At 42.7% G+C, this 19196-nt stretch overlaps 1 protein-coding gene and 1 pseudogene across 2 annotated transcripts in view; one reads left to right on the top strand and one right to left on the bottom strand.

Moving 5' to 3' along the window:
* Positions 1-2852, bottom strand: part of cacnb3a (calcium channel, voltage-dependent, beta 3a) — a 30773-nt gene extending 27921 nt beyond the window's left edge. For both annotated transcript variants that reach the window (XM_064923357.1, XM_064923358.1), the window contains exons 1-2: positions 2761-2852; positions 463-555 (exon numbers count right to left, since the gene is read on the bottom strand). In XM_064923357.1, the coding sequence (XP_064779429.1) occupies positions 463-555; positions 2761-2841 (174 nt within the window). In that variant the 5' untranslated portion in view covers positions 2842-2852. The remainder of the gene's footprint in view (positions 1-462; positions 556-2760) is intronic.
* Positions 2853-11624: 8772 nt separating this feature from the next.
* LOC135504622 (adenylate cyclase type 6-like) overlaps positions 11625-19196 on the top strand; it is a 50242-nt pseudogene continuing 42670 nt past the window's right edge.

Genomic DNA, 19196 nt, shown 5'->3' with positions numbered 1-19196 from the left:
ACATTCAAATGGTTTACCAGTAAAAGCTCATTCAACCACAGGAGGTTGGTGGCACCTTAATCGGGGAGGATGGGCTCATAGTAATGGCTGGAACGGAATCAATGGAATGGTATCAAACTCATCAAACACCTGGTGTCCCTGTGTTTGGTACCATTCCATTCACTCCATTCCAGACGTTATTATGAGCCCTCCTCCCTTCAGCAGCCTATTGTGAATTAAACCAAATAAAACGCCTCATAATAAAGACATCGCAGTGATTGGTTACTATAAGATTGAGAATAAAACCAAGGCAATGGCCACTTTCAAAAACCTAAACCGAAAAGTATCTCGACGCCCTTTTGTTTCGTTAGTGCTTGTGGAATGTGGTATGACGGTGTTGAATTGACACAAGATCCTTGGTTATGCCATTCACACTGCACACTGACCATGGCAACAGGAGCTAGTGAAGAACTCTAAAGTTACCTGTCTTTTGATGAAGCTGGAGGTGGTGTCTGAGGACGTGCTGCCATCCGAACGTTTGAACCGACTTTTCCTCTTAGGCAACTTCCTGGGCAGCTGTTGCAGAGGAGAGAGGGGTGAGAAAGGAAAGGAAGAGAGAGGAGGCAACGAGAGATGAGACAGGAATCAGAATGACATAAAACGACAGGGGGAAAAAGGGGTGTAAAGTAAGATGAGGACAAAGTTTTAAAAAGAGAGAGGGGCATTAAGAACAAAGAGAATTAAGAGGAAAGTGAGAGAAATGATAATAAAGGATGAAAGAGAGTGAGAAATTAGAAAAGAAGAGAAAATGGGTAGAGAGGGGAAGAGAGGGGATAGTCAACGGTACAAGATATTAGGCTTTGGGAGCATTATAACAAACCTTGCTGTTGCTTCACCCTGCTAGCATTCACCAGTGTTATGGCTGCAATGCAGAGCTATAGATTGGTCATTTTTACCTAGCCTATTACCCTTTCCTGAAATGAGTGGCTTTAATATATATGTTATATCATGTACATGTTTACTCATGTATTTCTATAGATAGAGACTAGAACAAGTCAAGTGCATTGTCAAATAGCTCAATTTCTCAAATCCTATTACAAGGTATGATAGATCAATGTCTAAAACAAACTATTCGTCTGGCTGGATATATGGGTTGTTCCACCAATTCGGTGCATTTTAAGAGGTGCGATTTAAAAAAAAAGACGATTTTAAGTGCCTATTAAGTGTCAAATTAAGTAACAGGGATGACAATTTCTTCCTTCTGTGACAGGGAATCTTGTTGTGTGCAACAGGAAGTGGCAATTGTTATGCTCAACCCGGTCAGTTTTCCACCACATTTCACTATTAGATGTTCATTGCTCCTTCAGATTTTTTATTTTTTATTTATTTTTAAGAATAGTTTCAACATATTAAAATGAGAGTTCAGTTCACGTAACAGGGTTGACCTAAAAATAAGAGACAGGTTTGAATCTCTAATTACAATGAATAAATTATAATCTTCAGAAATGACTTTGTCAAAGCAACGTAATAATAGGGGCTTTTCAACGAAACTTAGATAAACGTTGGGGATAAGTGGTTTAGAATCTTCCTACAAGTCACTGAGGGACAAATCAAAATGCTGAATTTGGGCACTTTAGCAAGTCTTTATTCATATTCAAAATCAGAATTTCTGAAACATGTCCATGTGGACCATATTAAAGTGAATTTCATTTAATATGAGGTTTTTAAAATACAATATGTGTGCACAATTTCTACCTAAAATATCAAAGGGACACAAAAGGTACTCATTTCGTGGAATGACCCATATGTAATGACTGTCTGGATAATAATACGTGTCTAGTAGTGGATGATATTTCTCAAACCATTGATTAAATGTATTTATTGGGGACAAAGGCTGACGCAGAACTGTAAATAGTCATGAACCATGCAGGCAATTGGGCACACCTTGATCTGGACTACCCTGTGAGTGCGAGCTTAGCATTTTATTGGTAGATAAGTTTATTTTATTTTTAAAAAAATTGTGGGGGGGGTGAAAATGGACATGCATTCACAATACAGAATATGGACAGACTGTTATACGTACAGCCAGCCAGCCCACTGTAGATCTATACGAATCCCCGACTCAATAAAGTCTCGTTGGATTGGATTTAGCTCCCACCCAACAGTTACTTTGATGCCAAAACCTGATGCTAGAGTGCCTTTGCAATTGCGTTTTCATAAAAGCGCTGAAATAAGTAGGCTACAGGTGAGCCAATCTACTCGAACAAGAAGTGCTTGATATTCACGGTTTCTTACCCGCCACAGATGAAACGTTAAAACAGTTAAATATAAGACACGTGATATCTGTTTTTGGTTGAGTATAACGCACTGTACGCAGATCTTAAGCAGGAAATGCCTTCAAATAAATAATAAAACACCATTTCACAATACATATTGAAAATCAGAAGAATAGAGGCCTGAATTGCGGTTAGAAATCAGAGTGAGTGAAGAACACACTTCAGCAATAAACATTGTAGACCTATCAATCATCTTACCGACTTTCTTTATAACGACAATTAAATAGCCCAGATAACCGATCGAATGAAACGGATAACATAATCCCATCGTGTGGCATAGCCTTTTGCTTATTTTCATCAATCGGCAGTTTCAAAACGATATTCCACTGGCGTAGGTAGAAACTATTGCCAAGGCTGTACGCTTTCATTTCAACAACAAGTAGCAAAACGTTAACCATTTTCAAGCTCTACTTTGCTGAGTGCTATCTAAAAAGAAGAGACCTACCTGAAAATTGTGAGACTGTGAGCCTGTTTCGACACCAGGCAGTGGATCTGCGGAGGATTTGGACATTTTGACTTGCACCATCTATTTGAGAGCGCAGGGAGGCGGGATGCACACAGACATCGGTTATTGGAAAAAACGCTGATACCAACATTACATCTATGTGCAGTGGAAGAGGGAGGGTGTACCGTAGTAGAATAGGGTGAGGGTGTGGGGCGAGAGAGCTACGTGGATATATGATAAACAAAATTTATTTTCTGCATCAAGGAAGGAAAAATATATCACTATAAAAAAATATATCGAGTCAAGATGTATACTATACTAGCCGATGAGCTCTCATTTGCCCTCGATAGAGTATCCCTGTATATTTGCGTCGCATCCTCTCTCTCTCCGTCTCTCTCTCTCTTTCTATCTCCCTCTTTCATTCTGTCTCTGTGCTCGCTATGAGAGGGTCTCACAGAAGGCTGCTTAATTGGCATAACAGCTAATCCGTGCAGAAATGAAATTATTCTGTTTTTCAAGTTGGTATTATAAAATGTGGGTCATTCATTTGAGCAAATGTTCTTTTTTAATAAATAACAACAGAAATATTGTTTTAGTACTATTTCAATTCTGTGTGCTAAATAAAAGTAAAGGATTAGTGTTTCCTACTGAATATGATTCATGGTTGAGTGATGTGTTTCATCATTTGGAATACCATGTAAACTATGTAAACATGTAAACTATCTATCTATCTATTATAGGCCAAGTGGATACTGGGGACAGGTGTAACATATTTGAGATTTTTCTATTTCTGTTTGATTTAGAGCTATTCAAATTTACCATGATAACATTAATCTATTGGTAGAATTTCGAGTAGGCCTACATTAGTCGAGGTTGGTGGTAACCATGCAATGGGTCAGTTGAAGCATTTTCTTTAATGGTAAAAATGAAGGCGTATTGTCATCTCCTCTTAAATCAATATATTGATTAATACACAATCTAAAAAATATATAATATTTTCTTCAGTTGGTCATAATATTCCTATATGTTTTTTCTTCAGTAAATTTTTAGAGTAACCTATGTCAAAAGCCGCAGGTAGCCTAAATAAGGCCTACTAACGACATACTGAAGTTGTCTGCGTGAATCCATTGTGCCCTGTGCCGCCGCACAAACATTCAGCACCATGGACAGCGCCATGATCAAACCAGAGAGGATTTCAGCACCACCGGTCGCCGGTCAGCGCCGCACCTATATTACCGCGCCCAGCCCACCTCACTGCTCGTCATAAGTATACACAGCTCACCTGTGCTGAGGTTTGTTCTAGTGGTCTGCTTATTGGTCTGCTTATCGTGGATAAATTTTGACGGGAGTAAACCCTCTCACTGTGCCTCGTCTTCTCGGGTGTGGCTCTGTGCAGGAGGAAGGATTGGAGGAGGAAGGAGGATTGCCATGATCTTTGCTATTGCTCCCTTTCCCCTCATTTGGAATAGTTCACGTTTGGAAAATAAATGGAAGATAATGGCAGCTACTGCTTCTTTGGCATCCATTGGACTCGTGCTAAACTGTGGTCCTTAGTTAGGCTATCATGTACATTACAATACCATTTACTGGAACCATTATTAAGTCCCAGTTGAGACCAAAGTATATTTTCCAAGGCAGACCTGCATGGTAAGACCATGCAATTACAACTACACTATGAAACAAAGACAAATGACATAAAGAATGTCAATAAAAGCTTTGGAGCACCTTCAATGAACTCTTGGGGGAAAAATGTGAAAAAGGCGAAAAAAGGACGAACTCCATCATTCATTGAATCAGATGGCTCATTCATCACAAAACCCACAGATATTGCAAACTACTTTAATGCTTTTTTCATCGGTAAGATTGGCAAACTTAGGGATGACATGCCAGCAACAAACACTGACACGACACATCCAAGTACTGTATATCTGACCAAATTCTGAGAGAATTGTCATTTAGAGTTCCGCTAAGTGAGTGTGGAAGAGGCAAACAAATTATAGTTTTCTATCAACAATGACAAGCTTGGATGGAAAATTACTGAGTATAAAAGCAGATGATATTGCCATATTTTCAATTTAAGCCTACTAGAAAGTGTGTTCCCTTAGGCCTGGAGGGAAGCAAAAGTCATTCCGCTACCTAAGAATAGTAAAGCCCCCTTTAATGGCTGAAATAGCCGACCAATCAGCCTGTTACCAACATTTGGTAAAGTTTTGAAAAAAATGGTGTTTGACCAGATACAATGCTATTTTACAGTAAACAAATTGACAACAGACTTTCAGCATGCTTATAAGGAAGGACATTCAACAAGCACAGCACTTAATAATAATATAATAATAATATATCCCATTTAGCAGACGCTTTTGTCCAAAGCGACTTACAAGTCGGCTGGGGCCACTACTTTTACATATGGGTGGCCCCAGCGGGAATCGAACCCACGACGCTTGGCGTTGCAAGCGCCATGCTCTACCGACTGAGCCACACAGGACCACTTACACAAATGGCTGATGATTCAATGTGGCTTTTGACTTTATCGATCATAGTCTGCTGCTGTAAAAACACATGTGTTATTGTCACGCCCTGACCTTAGAGCTTTTTATGTCTCTATTTTGGTTTGGTCAGGGTGTGATTTGGGTGGGCATTATATGTTCTTTTTTCTATGTTTTTGTTTTTCTTTGTTTTGGCCGGGTATGGTTCTCAATCAGGGACAGCTGTCTATCGTTGTCTCTGATTGGGAACCATACTTAGGTAGCTTTTTCCCACATGGTTTTTGTGGGTAGTTATTTTCTGTTTTAGTGTTTTGCACCTTACAGGACTGTTTCGGTCATTCGCGTTGTTATTTTTGTTTAGTGTTCAGTGAAAATAAAAAGTCATGAACACTTACCACGCTGCGCTTTGGTCCGATTCCTCTTCAGACAACGAAAACCGTGACAGTTAAGGCTTTACATCCCCTGCTATGTTGTGGATAAATAGTTACCTGTCTAACAGAACACAGAGGGTGTTCTTTAATGGAAGCCTCTCCAACATAATGAAGGTAGAATCAGAAATTCCCCAGGGCAGCTGTCTAGGCCTCTTAATTTTAAACATTTTTACTAACGGCATGCCACTGGCTTTGACTAAAGTATGTGGATGACAGAACACTATGCATGTCATCTACAACAGTGACTGAAACACTTAACAAAGAGCTACAGTTAGTTTCAGAATGGGTGGTAAGGAATAAGTTAGTCCTGTCACGTTCTGACCATAGTTATTGTGTTAATTGTTTGTTTTAGTCAGGACGTGAGTTGGGTGGGCACTCTATGTTTTGTATGTCTAGGTTGTTTTTCTATGTTTGGCCTCGTATGGTTCTCAATCAGAGGCAGGTGTCATTAGTTGTCTCTGATTGAGAATCATACTTAGGTAGCCTGGGTTTCACTGTTTTTTTGTGGGTGATTGTTTCCTGTCTTTGTGTTTTCTGCACCAGTTAGGACTGTTTCGGTTTTGCCACGTTTATTGTTTTGTATTCTGTTCATGTTTAGTTTCTCTTATTAAAAATAACATGAACTCTAACCACGCTGTGTTTTAGTCCGCCTCTCCTTCCGAGGAAGAAAGCCGTTACAAGTCCTAAATATTTCAAAAACTAAAAGCATTGTATTTGGGACAAATCATTCACTAAACCCTAAACCTCAACTAAATATTGTAATAAATAATGTGGAAATTGAGCAAGTTGAGGTGACTAAACTGCTTGGATTAACCCTGGATTGTAAACTGTCATGGTCAAAACATATTGACACAACAGAAGCTAAAATGGGGAGAAGTCTGTCCATAATAAAGCGTTGCTCTACCTTAACATCACTATCAACAAGGCAGGTTTGCCAATTGCAATTGGCTCAGAACAGGGCAGTACGGCTGGCCCTTGGATGTACACAGAGAGCAAACAATAATATGCATGTCAATCTCTCCTGGCTCAAAGTGGAGGAGAGATTGACTTCATCATTACTTGTATTTGTGAGAGGTATTGATATGTTGAAAGCACCGAGCTGTCTGTTTAAACAACTAACACACAGCTCGGACACCCATGCATACCCCACAAGACATGCCACCAGAGGTCTCTTCATTGTCCCCAAGTCCAGAACAGATTATGGGAGGCACACAGTACTACATAGAGCCATGACTACATGGAATTACAGTATATTCCACATCAGGTAACTGCTGCAAGCAATAGAATCAGATTTAAAAAACAGATGAAAATACACCTCATGGAACAACGGGGACTGTGCAGCAACACAAACATAGGCACATGTATACACACAAATGATAACATACGCACTATACACACACGCACACATGGATTTTGTGTTGTAGATATGTGATAGTGGAGTAGGGGCCTGAGGGCACACACTTAGTGTGTTGTGAAATCTATTTTGAACGTTCTGTAATGTTTAAAAATGGCATAACTGCCTTAATTTTTCTGGACCCCAGGAAGAGTAGTCACCTCTTTGGCAGCAGCTAATGGGGATCCATAATAAATACCAATACAAATAAATACAATTACACAATCAAGGCAGGAGCATAGGAAACACACACAAACACAATAAAAACAACCACATTCCTCACTGAAATGATCCTCTATCAACAATCTGATTTGACAGAAAGGCACAAACGCGTCCAACTGTAGGATATTCTGAAGATTGTTCCATTAGTGAGGTGAGAAGAAACTGAAAGAATGTTTGAATACATCTGTGACCTGCAGCACCATCTAGCAGCGATGAGCAGAAAGTGATTCTTCTATAGCAACTTCTAAAACCAATTGGTTCGCTTCAACAGAGAGAGAGAGAGAGAGAGAGAGAGAGAGAGAGAGAGAGAGAGAGAGAGAAAAAGATTGAGAGAGTAAGTTGATTAGAATTTATTTGGGTAAAAACATGTATAGCAAGATGTAAGTTGGATCCCCAGAGGAAAGCAGTCAAATCTCAGTGATGGATACATATCAGTGGTTGGTGACATAAGAACATCCAGGGGCAATTTCCTGAGTTTCACGCCTGTCACAATCAAACAGCCTAGCTTTCAATCACCTGATGATGAGCACTGTAGGACACCAGGCCCCAACATGTTGGTGGTCAACAGATCCCACGTGATGTGGATATGACAGCAGGAGACAAGTGGTGGCTTATTGACAGCTGGGCTATGCTTTGTATTGGCAATCAGATCTGAATGGTTTGTTAGGCAGGGAGGAAGAGGGATGCTTGGTGTGTAACTTTGAATTGTCAATCATTTAGTATTGGGAGCACTGTGTTCTCTTCATCAATGAGCAGCCATTGGATTGAATTGATCCCTGACTGACATTAATATAATGATGACGATCTATTCTATTCAACCCCCCACTGCCCTCCAACAGACAGACAGCCAGGCAGGCACCCCCATACACAGAAACACACACACACACATATTTTAGTTTTTTTGTTTCTTGCAAAAAGCATGTTTTACCTCGTTGTGCATTGGATGGTGAGAGTGTCATTTGTGAGAGAAAAGGTGTGTAGCCTATCAGTAAGTTTGCACTGTTTGGAACTAGTCAAATAGTAACAGAAAAAATGGCAGGCACTGCTCAGTACTACTATCAGGCAACAGTGAACATGCCAAAGGCACCAGGTCGGCTGCAGAGGCAGAGCCATCAGTCAGCTGAGCGCAAGGCAAACACAGCTCTTTTGACTTTGACCTTTTAACGTTTCACTTCCCTCCACCACAGGCATTGGCTCAGTTACAGAGCACATACATTCTCTTTATACTTGCTTTTTTTCACAGCACAAGAAAAGTTTGGTTTGATTTGTTGTTTAGTTCATAACACACATTTAACAGCTATTTTCAGGTCTCTCCAGAGATGTTCGATCGGGTTCAAATCCGACCTCTGGCTGGGCCACTCAAGGACATTCAGAGACTTGTCCCGAAGTTACTCCTGCGTTGTCGTGGCAGTATGCTTAGAGTCGTTGTCCTGTTGGAAGGTGAACCTTGGCCCTAGTTTGAAGTCCTGAGCGCTCTGGAGCAGGTTTTCATCAAAGATCTCTCTGTATTTTGCTCCATTCATCCTTCCCTTGATCCTGACTAGTCTCCCAGTTCCTGTCGCTGAAAAACATCCCCACGGCATAATTCTGCCACCACCATGCTTCACCGTAATTTATTATAATACATTTTTTTAATTTAACCATTATTTAACTAGGCAAGTCAGTTTAGAACACATTCTTATTTACAATGGCGGCCTACCCCAGCCAAACCCGGACGACGCTGGGCCAATTGTGCGCCATCCTATGGGACTCCCAATCACGGCCGGATGTGATACAACCTGGATTCGAAAAATGGACTGTAATGACACCTCTTGCACTGAGATGCAGTGCCTTAGACCGCTGCTCCATTCGGGAGCCTGTAGGGATGGTGCCAGGTTTCCTCCAGATGTGACACTTGGCATTCAGACCAAAGAGTTCAATCTTGGTTTTATCAGACCAGATAATCTTGTTTCTCATGGTCTGAGAGTCCTATAGGTGCCTTTTGGCAAACTTCAAGCGAGCTGTCATGTGTATTTTACTGAGGAGTGGCTTCCGTCTGGCCACTCTACCATAAAGGCCTGAGTGGTGGAGTGCTGGAGAGATGGTTGTCCTTCTGGAAGGTTCTCCCATCTCCACAGAGGAACTCTGGAGCTCTGTCAGAGTGACCATTGCGTTATTGGCCAACTCTATGAAGAGTGTTGGTGGTTCCAAACTTCTTCCATTTAAGAATGATGGAGGCCACTGGGTTATTGGGGACCTTCAATTCTGCAGAAATGTTCTGGTACCCTTTCCCAGATCTGTGTCTCGATACAATCCTGTCTCAGAGCTCTACAGACAATTCCTTCGACCTCATGGCTTGGTCTTTGCTCTGACTTGCACTGTCAACTGTGGGACCTTATATAGACAGGTATGTGTATTTCCAAATCATGTCCAATCAATTGAATTTATTCCAGGTGGACTCCAATCAAGTTGAAGAAACATCTCAAGGAGGATCAATGGAAACAGGATGCACCTGAGCTGAATTTCGAGTCTCATGGCAAAGGGTCTGAATACTTATGTAAATAAGGTATTTCTGTTTTCGCTATGTCATTATGGGGTATTGTGTGTGGATTGATGAGAAAAACTACGTATTTAATCAATTTTAGAATAATGCTGTAATGTAACAAAATGTGGAAAAGGTAAAGGGGTCTGAATACTTTTCGAATGCACTGTATACACTACCAGTCAAAAGTTTGGACACACCTATTCATTCAAAGGTTTTTCTTTATTTTTTACTATTTTCTACATTGTTGTCACGCCCTGGCCTTAGTTATCTTTGTTTTCTTTATTATTTTGCTTAGGTCAGGGTGTGACACGGGGGATTTATGTGTTTAGCCTGGTCTAGGGGTTTTGTATGTTTATGGGGCTGTCTCCTTTCTAGGTAGTTTGTATGTCTATGGTTGCCTAGATTGGTTCTCAATTAGAGGCAGCTGTCTGTCGTTGTCTCTGATTGGTAACCATATTCCATATTTAGGCAGCCATGTTCTTTGGGTATTTTGTGGGTGATTGTCTTCTGTCTTTGTGTCATTGCACCAGATAGGACTGTTTCGGTTTTCACTTTTGTTGTTCTGTATTTTGTAGTGTTCTCATTTATCGTCATTATTAAAGATGTTGAACACTAACCACGCTGCATTTTGGTCATCCTCTCCTTCAGCGGAAGAAAGCCGTTACAATTGTAGAATAATAGTGAAGACATCAAACTATGAAATAACACATATGGAATCATGTAGTAACTAAAAAAGTGTTAAACAAATCAAAATATATTTCATATTTGAGATTCTTCAAGGTAGCCACCCTTTGCCTTGATGACAGCTTTGTACACTCTTGGCATTCTCTCAACCAGCTTCATGAGGAATGCTTTTCAAACAGTCTTGAAGGAGTTCCCACATATGCTGAGCACTTTTTGGCTGCTTCTCCTTCAATTGGGTTGAGGTCAGGTGATTGTGGAGGCCAAGTTATCTGATCAGGCACTCCATCACTCTCCTTCTTGGTCAAATAGCCCTTACACAGCGTGGGATGAGTTGGGTCATATATATATATGAGAGAAAGAGAGGAAATCTTTATGAGATAGACCTGGCTAACCAGGTCAAAATCAGACTCTGAAAACCAGCAGACACTGCGGCCCCCAAGGACCTGGACCTGTGCACCCCTGTTCTAGTTTAACCAAAACAATCGTTGGTGTGTGGTATGATCATTAGATAAACATCAGGACAAAGAATCAGGAGTTTGTGATTGGTTGCTATAACACTGCCTATAACTGGCATACTGTTGTGTGCTATTATCTCTTTATTACTGTATGCTTACACAGCCCAACATCACGACTTGGTTTGATTTATACGCCCTCTAGCTCTTCTGTTGGTAAGTTATCACACTTTGTAATCTGCTGGTAAGAACTCTTAGGTTACAGGTTGGTCATGATAGAAAGTATATTGTACCACAGTAGGCTACATCACAGTTGGCTACATCAGAGTAGGCTACATTTTTCCAACTACATTTGAGGCATTATTCACTGTTTTGCATCCAATTCCAACAACAATCTTGTTGTCTTTTAGGAATTGGGAAAAGTGCATTGGCCTCTCTGGTGTACAGGGTTTTTGAAAGAATTGGGCATTTTGATGGTGGTTTATCTGGCATCTGGCTTGGAACTAACCATCACGACCTTTCCTCGACGCACAAAGTGACAGGTGAGAAAAACAATGGAGTTCGTAGGCTGTGTTTTGGTTCCTACAGAGCCAAACACTGTTTCATACAGAGCTGCGCCTCTAGAGGGAGTTGCGAGATGCTGAGCAGAAGACAACTGAGGAGTGTGAGCGGTGGTGCTTCTAAGCTTGGAGAGAGGGGGAGAGGCAGGCAAAGGAGAAGGAAAACATCAGAAGAGGCGCAACGAGAGCGATATTGTGCGTTTATGTCTGTTTGTCATCACTGGACTGGTCCCCCATTCTGACCATTCAAACCGTCAACGGTACCAGTGACTTCAATTCGGCCTATCCTGCCCAATATCGGTTTGTCTCATGCGGTCTAGTTTGGAGGGAAAGAAGCGAGAAGGATGATCACGGTGAGTCCTCTTTCCAGCGTGATCCGGCCGAGTATGCGCATGTTTAATAATGTAGGCTTATTTATGCTGTTTAGGGAAGGCCAAACCTTACTAATGCTATCGTACACCCATTTGATTTGAGAAACGGGATTATCGCAATTCCATCAGTGCGTAATTGAGGGGAGTCGGCAGAATTTTATTTTATTAATATAGGGGTTGTGCGCCTGAGACCTCTGTGTTTTTCGCAGTAGTGGCCCAGTGGGCTAATCGATCCGTGTTTCTTACGGCTCAATAATGTCAATAGCCCTGTATAAGCACTGATATCCAAACAAACATACAGTTAACGTTATAGGCTCTAATTATCTTGATTTTAAAATCGATGAGTTTGCAGGTTAGAGAAGCACACTAAAATGACTGCTGCCATCCAGGCATCGCTGTCATAGCCACTAACTCAAAGGTCGCAGCTGCAGGAGGTACACGTATGTAATGAATTACCAACCGCAGCACTTCTGTTTGTTGCCATGTTCGAGTTATTTAAAATGAAATATAGGCTAGGTCATCATTGTAGGAAGTTAAAAAAAAGTATAGGCTAATGTTTTTGTAGGTTAGCCAACTGATGAGCCAGCCCTACAAAAAATAAAGTGGTGTGATGCGTTGGAATGTGGAATAGTGACACCTCAAGTCCACCAGATCCATCAAACTCTTTGCATTCTGGCAGAAGTGATTAATTGTCAATGGATGCAGTGTGTTCCTTATACCGCAGGCGCTCAATAATTTCAACTCGTGCTCTGCTCTACGGTGTGGTGGAACAAACGGAAGCTTGGTTTTTAGCTCGTTGAAAAGCGAAGCACGTGCTTTCAAGTACGGCGAATGTGGGCTAGACATCCGGCAAAACAAAACACTTATGCATCTGGTGGACTTCCCACATGACAGTCCACAGTTTGTATTGCCTGTCATGTGTTTATTGATTCCTGGCATTTGTTTGTCAGGGCCTGAGGCATGCTTGAATTTCCTCTCCCCTCGCTGGTTGAAGGACAAGACACATAAACTCCTTGGCGGGCGGGTGGGACATGCAACATTGCAGCCTACAAGTAGATTAATCGCACACCGCTACTGTACAAAAACAACACAGCGTCAAAATGGTAATAGCTGTGATCTCTGTTATGGTTGTCACATAGGCAACACTGAACAGTTATGTAACGAGTGTGTGAATGCCGGCGATAATACAGCCCTCACATAGCCTTTGCATGGAATGATACATTGCATCTAGCCTTGGATACACTCTTATTCGATGTTATTAGGCTACACGGATGCTAGGCCTACATACCATTAATACAACATTTAGTGTATGCTGACGTAAGCTATTAATTAAACCAGTCTGCAATAATAAATAGTCTATAACAGACATAATAAACTGGGTGGTTTGAGCCCTGATTGCCGATTGGCTAACAGCCGTGGTATATCAGACCGCACACCACTGGTATGACAAAACACTTATTTTTACTGCTCTAATTACGTTGGTAACCAGTTTATAATATTAATAAGGCACCTCGGAGTTTGTGGTATATGGCAAATATACCATGGCTCAGAGCTGTACCCAGGCACTCCCCTTAGCCGTGGTATATTGGCCATATATCACACCTCCTCGTGCATTATTGCTTAAATATGGCTGATGATGCGATTATCAAATATGTATTTACTTTGATGCGCTCCTCATAGGCTACAGCACAGTAGACTAAGCTAATAGAAATATAAGCTGTAATCGAAAAACTGAAACAAAGGATTTGATTAATAACAATTCCGAATAGATGCCAATCTCAATGCACACGCTGCTTGTATTGTGTAACGCCAGTGTGTCGCTGTCCGGTTGATATGTCGTGCAAACGTCCCTGGGGAATAGAGATGGGGGCACTGGACAACCTTGTGCACGGGAGAGACCGGAGTTTTCGTAGCTGGAGGGGCTGTAGTAGCGTCCATTGACTGAAGGCAAATCTCCTTGAACTCTCTTGATCCACCAGAAGCCACAATCAGCAGCCTGGACGGATACGAGCCAGAGAAGGCATACGAGCCAGAGAAGGCATACGAGCCAGAGAAGGCATATGAGCCAGAGAAGGCATACGAGCCAGAGAAGGCATACGAGCCAGAGAAGGCATACGAGCCAGAGAAGGCATACGAGCCAGAGAAGGCATACGAGCCAGAGAAGGCATACGAGCCAGAGAAGGCATACGAGCCATCCAGAATAAATTATATTTTTGCTTCAACAACACAACATGCCTTCCGACATGAGCGCCTGCTCATGGTCCCAGTTCCCACTAAAAATATGCAAGGATAGGCGACAGCAGCACATCAGCATTGCGTTAAGTTGATAGAAGCCGTTCTGCACATTCAAGAGCTCTGGTTGTTTTGAGGCCTGTCTCTCCCTGCTATGTTCAGCTGATGCTAGCCTAATGTAGGTAATACTTACGGGAGTACATCAGCTTTGACACTGAAGAGTCGTGATGGTGATCAATCGAATTATTCGGATCATTTCTATGATGTTAAAGGCAATGTGTTCTTTAGTTCTTAGGGAGAACTAGACATATAGTAGCCTAATAATTATATATAACCATATAGTAATAATGAATCATTATGTAAACGATACTCATATATGCCTTAGCTAGAGGTTGAACTAGTCTTACTATTATCATGTATGAGTAGGCCTATAGCTCTGCACAGATGTAAAATCAGTTGTAGTGATTTGTAAGATAAAGCACCTTTTACACGTTAGAAAAAATTATAATGGGGATTCTCTTTCAATGTGCAATTTATATCAGTGACGAGATTTGTTATGCTTGTGCCCAAATAGACCTCAATTTATAGGAATGAGAAGAATTCCCTTCTTGATCTAATGGATTCAGGAAATGCAAGTCTGATGGGTCATTAGCCTTGATGGTGTACAGTGTCTTGCAAAAGTATTCATCCCCCTTGGCGTTTTTCCCATTTTGTTTCATTACAATCTGTAATTTAAATGGATTTATATTTGGATTTCATATCATGGACATACACAAAATAGTCTGAATTGGTGAAGTGAAATGAAAAAAAGAACAAAACAGAAAACAGAAAAGTGGTTCATGCATATGCGTTCACCCCCTTTGCTAGGAATCCCATAAAATGAGATCTGGTGCAACCAATTACCTTCAGAAGTCACATAATTAGTTAAATAAAGTCCACCTGTGTGTAATTTAAGTGTCACATGATCTCAATTTGTTCTGAAAGGCCCCAGAGTCTGTAACACCACTAAGCAAGGGGCACCACCAAGCAAGTGGCACCATGAAGATCAAGGAGCTCTCCAAACAGGTCAGGGACAAAGTTGTGGAGAAGTACAGATCAGGGTTGGGTTATAAAAAAATATCAGAAACTGAACATCCCACAGAGCACCATTAAATTCATTATTCAAAAATGGAAAGAACATGGCACCACAACAAACCTGCCAAGAGAGGGCCGCCCACCAAAACTCACGGACCAGGCAAGGAGGGAATTAATCAGAGCGGCAACAAAGAGAACAAAGATAACCCTGAAGGAGCAGCAAAGCTTCCCAGCAGAGATTGGAGTATCTGTCCAAAGGACCACTTTAAGCCGTACACTCCACAGAGCTGGGCTTTACGGAATAGTGGTCAGAAAAAAGCCATTGCTTCAAGAAAGAAATAAACAAACACGTTTGGTGTTCGCCAAAAGATATGTGGGAGACTCCCCCAACATATGGAAGAAGGTACTCTGGTCAGATGAGACTAAAATTGAGCTTTTTGGCCATCAAGGAAAATGCTATGTCTGGTGCAAACCCAACACGTCTCATCATCCCGAGAATACCATCCCCAGTGAAGCATGGTGGTGGCAGCTTCATACTGTTGGGAAGTTTTTCATCGACAGGGACTGGGAAACTGGTCAGAATTGAAGGAATGATGGATGGTGCTAAATACAGGAAAATTCTTGAGGGAAACCTGTTTCAGTCTTTCTTCCAGAGATTTGAGACTGGGACGGAGGTTCACCTTCCAGCAGAACAATGACCCTAAGCATATTGCTAAAGCAACACTCGAGTGGTTTAAGGGGAAACTTTTAAATGTCTTGGAATGGCCTAGTTGAAGCCCAGACCGCATACCACAGGTTCTCAATTGGATTGACTTAAAGATTGCTGTACACCAGCAGAACCTATCCAACTTGAAGGAGCTGGAGCAGTTTTGCCTTGTAGAATGGGCAAAAAACCCAGTGGCTAGATGTGCTAAGCTTATAGAGACGTACCCCAAGAGACTTGCAGCTGTATTTGCTGCCAAAGGTGGCTCTACAAAGTATTGACTTTGGGGGGGTGAATAGTTCAGGAGGGGGGGCGAATAGTGCACACTCAAGTTTTTTTTTTTTTGTCTCATCTCTTGTTTGTTTCACAATGAAAAAATATTTTGCATCTTTAAAGTGGTAGGCATGTTGTGTAAATCAAATGATACAACCCCCCCCCCCAAAAAAAATCAATTTGAATTCCAGGTTGTAAGGCAACAAAATAGGAAAAAATGCCAAGGGGGGGTGAATACTTTCGCAAGCCACTGTAAGGGCTTAGGTGCTCGGAATCAAAGTTGCCACTAAACCACTGATCTAGGTCCAGCTTGTCCTGCCCTAATCTGTATTGGTAAACAGACGGAGGAAGGTAGTGATACAGGATGTCCATGATGGTTGTCCAATCTGATTCGTTTCCTGTGGTCTTGTCTTCATCAGTGAGAGAATGAGTCAGTGATAATATTAATGTCTTCTGTGTTTCCTACCGGCGATGCCAGGCTCCCACCACCTGTTATCTCCTTCCTCCTTTACATCTAACGAGTCAAGCTACCAGACTGGTCTATGATGAAATTATAGGCTGAACCTTGACAAATGTTTAAGTTGGGATAATTGTGATGTTGTTGTCTGACATTTCGTTGAAGACACGTATTGAGAGTCGCTCTGCATCTCCAAATGATGATTATATAACTTCCACGTATGACTTGATTTTGGTTACTGGCACTGACCTATGACATAATTGTAGTGTTAATTGGATTTCTGGCATTCTTACTAACACAACTCTTACTTCTAATGCCCTTCTAATTCCACCTCTATTTGTGTGTGTTTTGTGTCTCTCCTCCCAGACTCAGAAGCACTGGAGATCATAGAGTATCCCCTAAACCTTTCACACCACCTGCTAGGTCCGAAGCTCTGGTCTGACACACCCCTGGACCTGCCCCGGTCACACCCACCCACCCACACCCCTGCAGAACAGCGTCTGAAACCCCTCACTTCTTCAAACCTCTGCCCACTGGAATAAATGAGTGGACCTGCTGGAGAGGATAGGGCTGGGATATATACCAGAACCTACACAGGTAAAGTCCACAGTCATACTGGTGTCCGTAGAATAACAGGTTAACTGTTTTTTATGGGATGTTAGGATAAGACAAGTCAAGATGGTTGTCTTTTGTGGTTTTTTTCTATCGAATTTTCAGAAAACTGTTGCATGTCTTGTTAATGTTGGTGGATTTATGAATGATTTTTCAAACTCTAAAAGCTCCACCTGCCCTACGCTGTGCTTCTCCCCCTTCCCTCCTACACAGAATGTCCTGGTTCAGCGGATTCCTAGTGGCCAGAGTCGACGACCGCAAGACCGCGTGGGGGGAGCGCAATGGCAAGAAGTCCAAGCAGAAGGGAGGCTCATCCCTCTGCAACCCGCGTTACATGAGCTGCCTGAGGGACTCGGACGCCATGGAGCCCCCCTCTGGAGCCCCCCTCAACCCCCACCACTGCGGAGGGGGGGCCGGGGCGGCGGGCGGGGGGGGCAACTTCGGTGTGCGCTGCATCTGGCAAGAAGACCACTACGGCAAAGGCGGCGTCACCGGTGAAGGGGTGGGGCTCAAATCTGTCGACCTGGGCTTTGAGGACGGGGACCTGAAGGGGAGGAATGGGGGGTGGCGGGGAGGCGGGTGACGAGGGCCTCAATGGGGGAGGGGTGGTGACGGCGGCAGACTGCTGGCTGCGGGTGGTGCGGGTGTTCCAGTCCAAGAAGTTCCAGTCTCATAAGCTGGAGCTTCTGTACCAGCGCTACTTCTTCAGGCTCAACCAGAGCTCCCTCACCATGCTGATGGGGGTGCTAGTGATCGTGTGTGGCGTGATGCTGACCTTCCACTGTGTCCACGCGACCCCGGACGTGGCCTACTCCTCGGCCCTCTCCGTGGCCATGGCCCTGTTCATGGCCCTCATGGTTGTGTGTAACCGGAACGGCTTCCACCAGGACTACATGTGGATGGTGAGCTACCTGGTTATCGGGGTCCTGTTGCTGATGCAGGTGTTCGGCGTGCTGATGGTGGCGCCTCGCAGCGCATCTGAGGGCATCTGGTGGTCTGTGTTCTTCATCTACATCATCTACACGCTGCTGCCTGTCAGGATGAGAGCAGCCGTGCTGAGCGGAGGGGTGCTCTCCACCATTCACCTGGTCACCACCTGGCAGTTCAACCAGGAAGACGTGTTCCTCTGGAAACAGGTAGGCTCCTTGGCCTACAGTGTGTCATATTAATTTATTTAGATTTTCCTAAGGCTGCAGTGAGTGCCTGCGCACGCTGAGACTTTGTGGTATCTGGGCCTTACTCTTGGGCCTACAGCACAGGCTACAATATTATTATTGTATCAGTGCAGGCAACCATGTGGTTCTAGTCTGACAAGTAGAGATGGGCATTGGAAATGATATCACTATTTGAAAAATAACACAATATTTTTTGCGGATATCTGGATAGTCGAAATACAGGTGTTTAAAGAGTATATATGTTTAAAAAAAATCAATGTAGACTTGCTCGCTCGACTCAAGTGAGAGCCTGCTTGGAAGGGTGGGTGAGGGGTGAGATTGGAGCAGGGGCCGGTGTGTGTGACTATGTGTCTATGTGTGTGGAACGGAGGGAAAGAGAGAGATAGAAAGTAGCCAAACCGACTCATGCTAGTTAGACAAACTTGTTGCTGCCAAAGTTGATCCATCACACCATCTGGGAGTGACTCTCTTGACTGCATCAACTTGTTGTGAAGAAGCTAGCTAGCTACAGTAGCCAGCTAAGTTAGCAAGCGAGCTAAAGTTGCAAGGCTAATTGAGGCTAACTGAGGCTATTTTGAGGCGTCCTTGCCGACAACTCACTTCACTTGCTACACATGGAGCCGCTGACTGTAGCACCGCATTGATTGACCAACAATAACAACAAGCTACATGAGTGAAACGTGTGTAGGCTTCTTGTGCAACTTTTTGTATGGGCCCCCGCATACTTTTTTTTTCATTAAACACAAGATTTTATGTAATGATCTCAAAAATGAATACTCTCCAAAAG

This window comes from Oncorhynchus masou, chromosome 18 (assembly GCF_036934945.1).
Source record: "Oncorhynchus masou masou isolate Uvic2021 chromosome 18, UVic_Omas_1.1, whole genome shotgun sequence".
Taxonomy (NCBI): domain Eukaryota; kingdom Metazoa; phylum Chordata; class Actinopteri; order Salmoniformes; family Salmonidae; genus Oncorhynchus; species Oncorhynchus masou.
The sequence above is the reverse complement of the archived record's forward strand: the minus strand, read 5'-3'. Positions and strand labels throughout refer to the sequence as shown.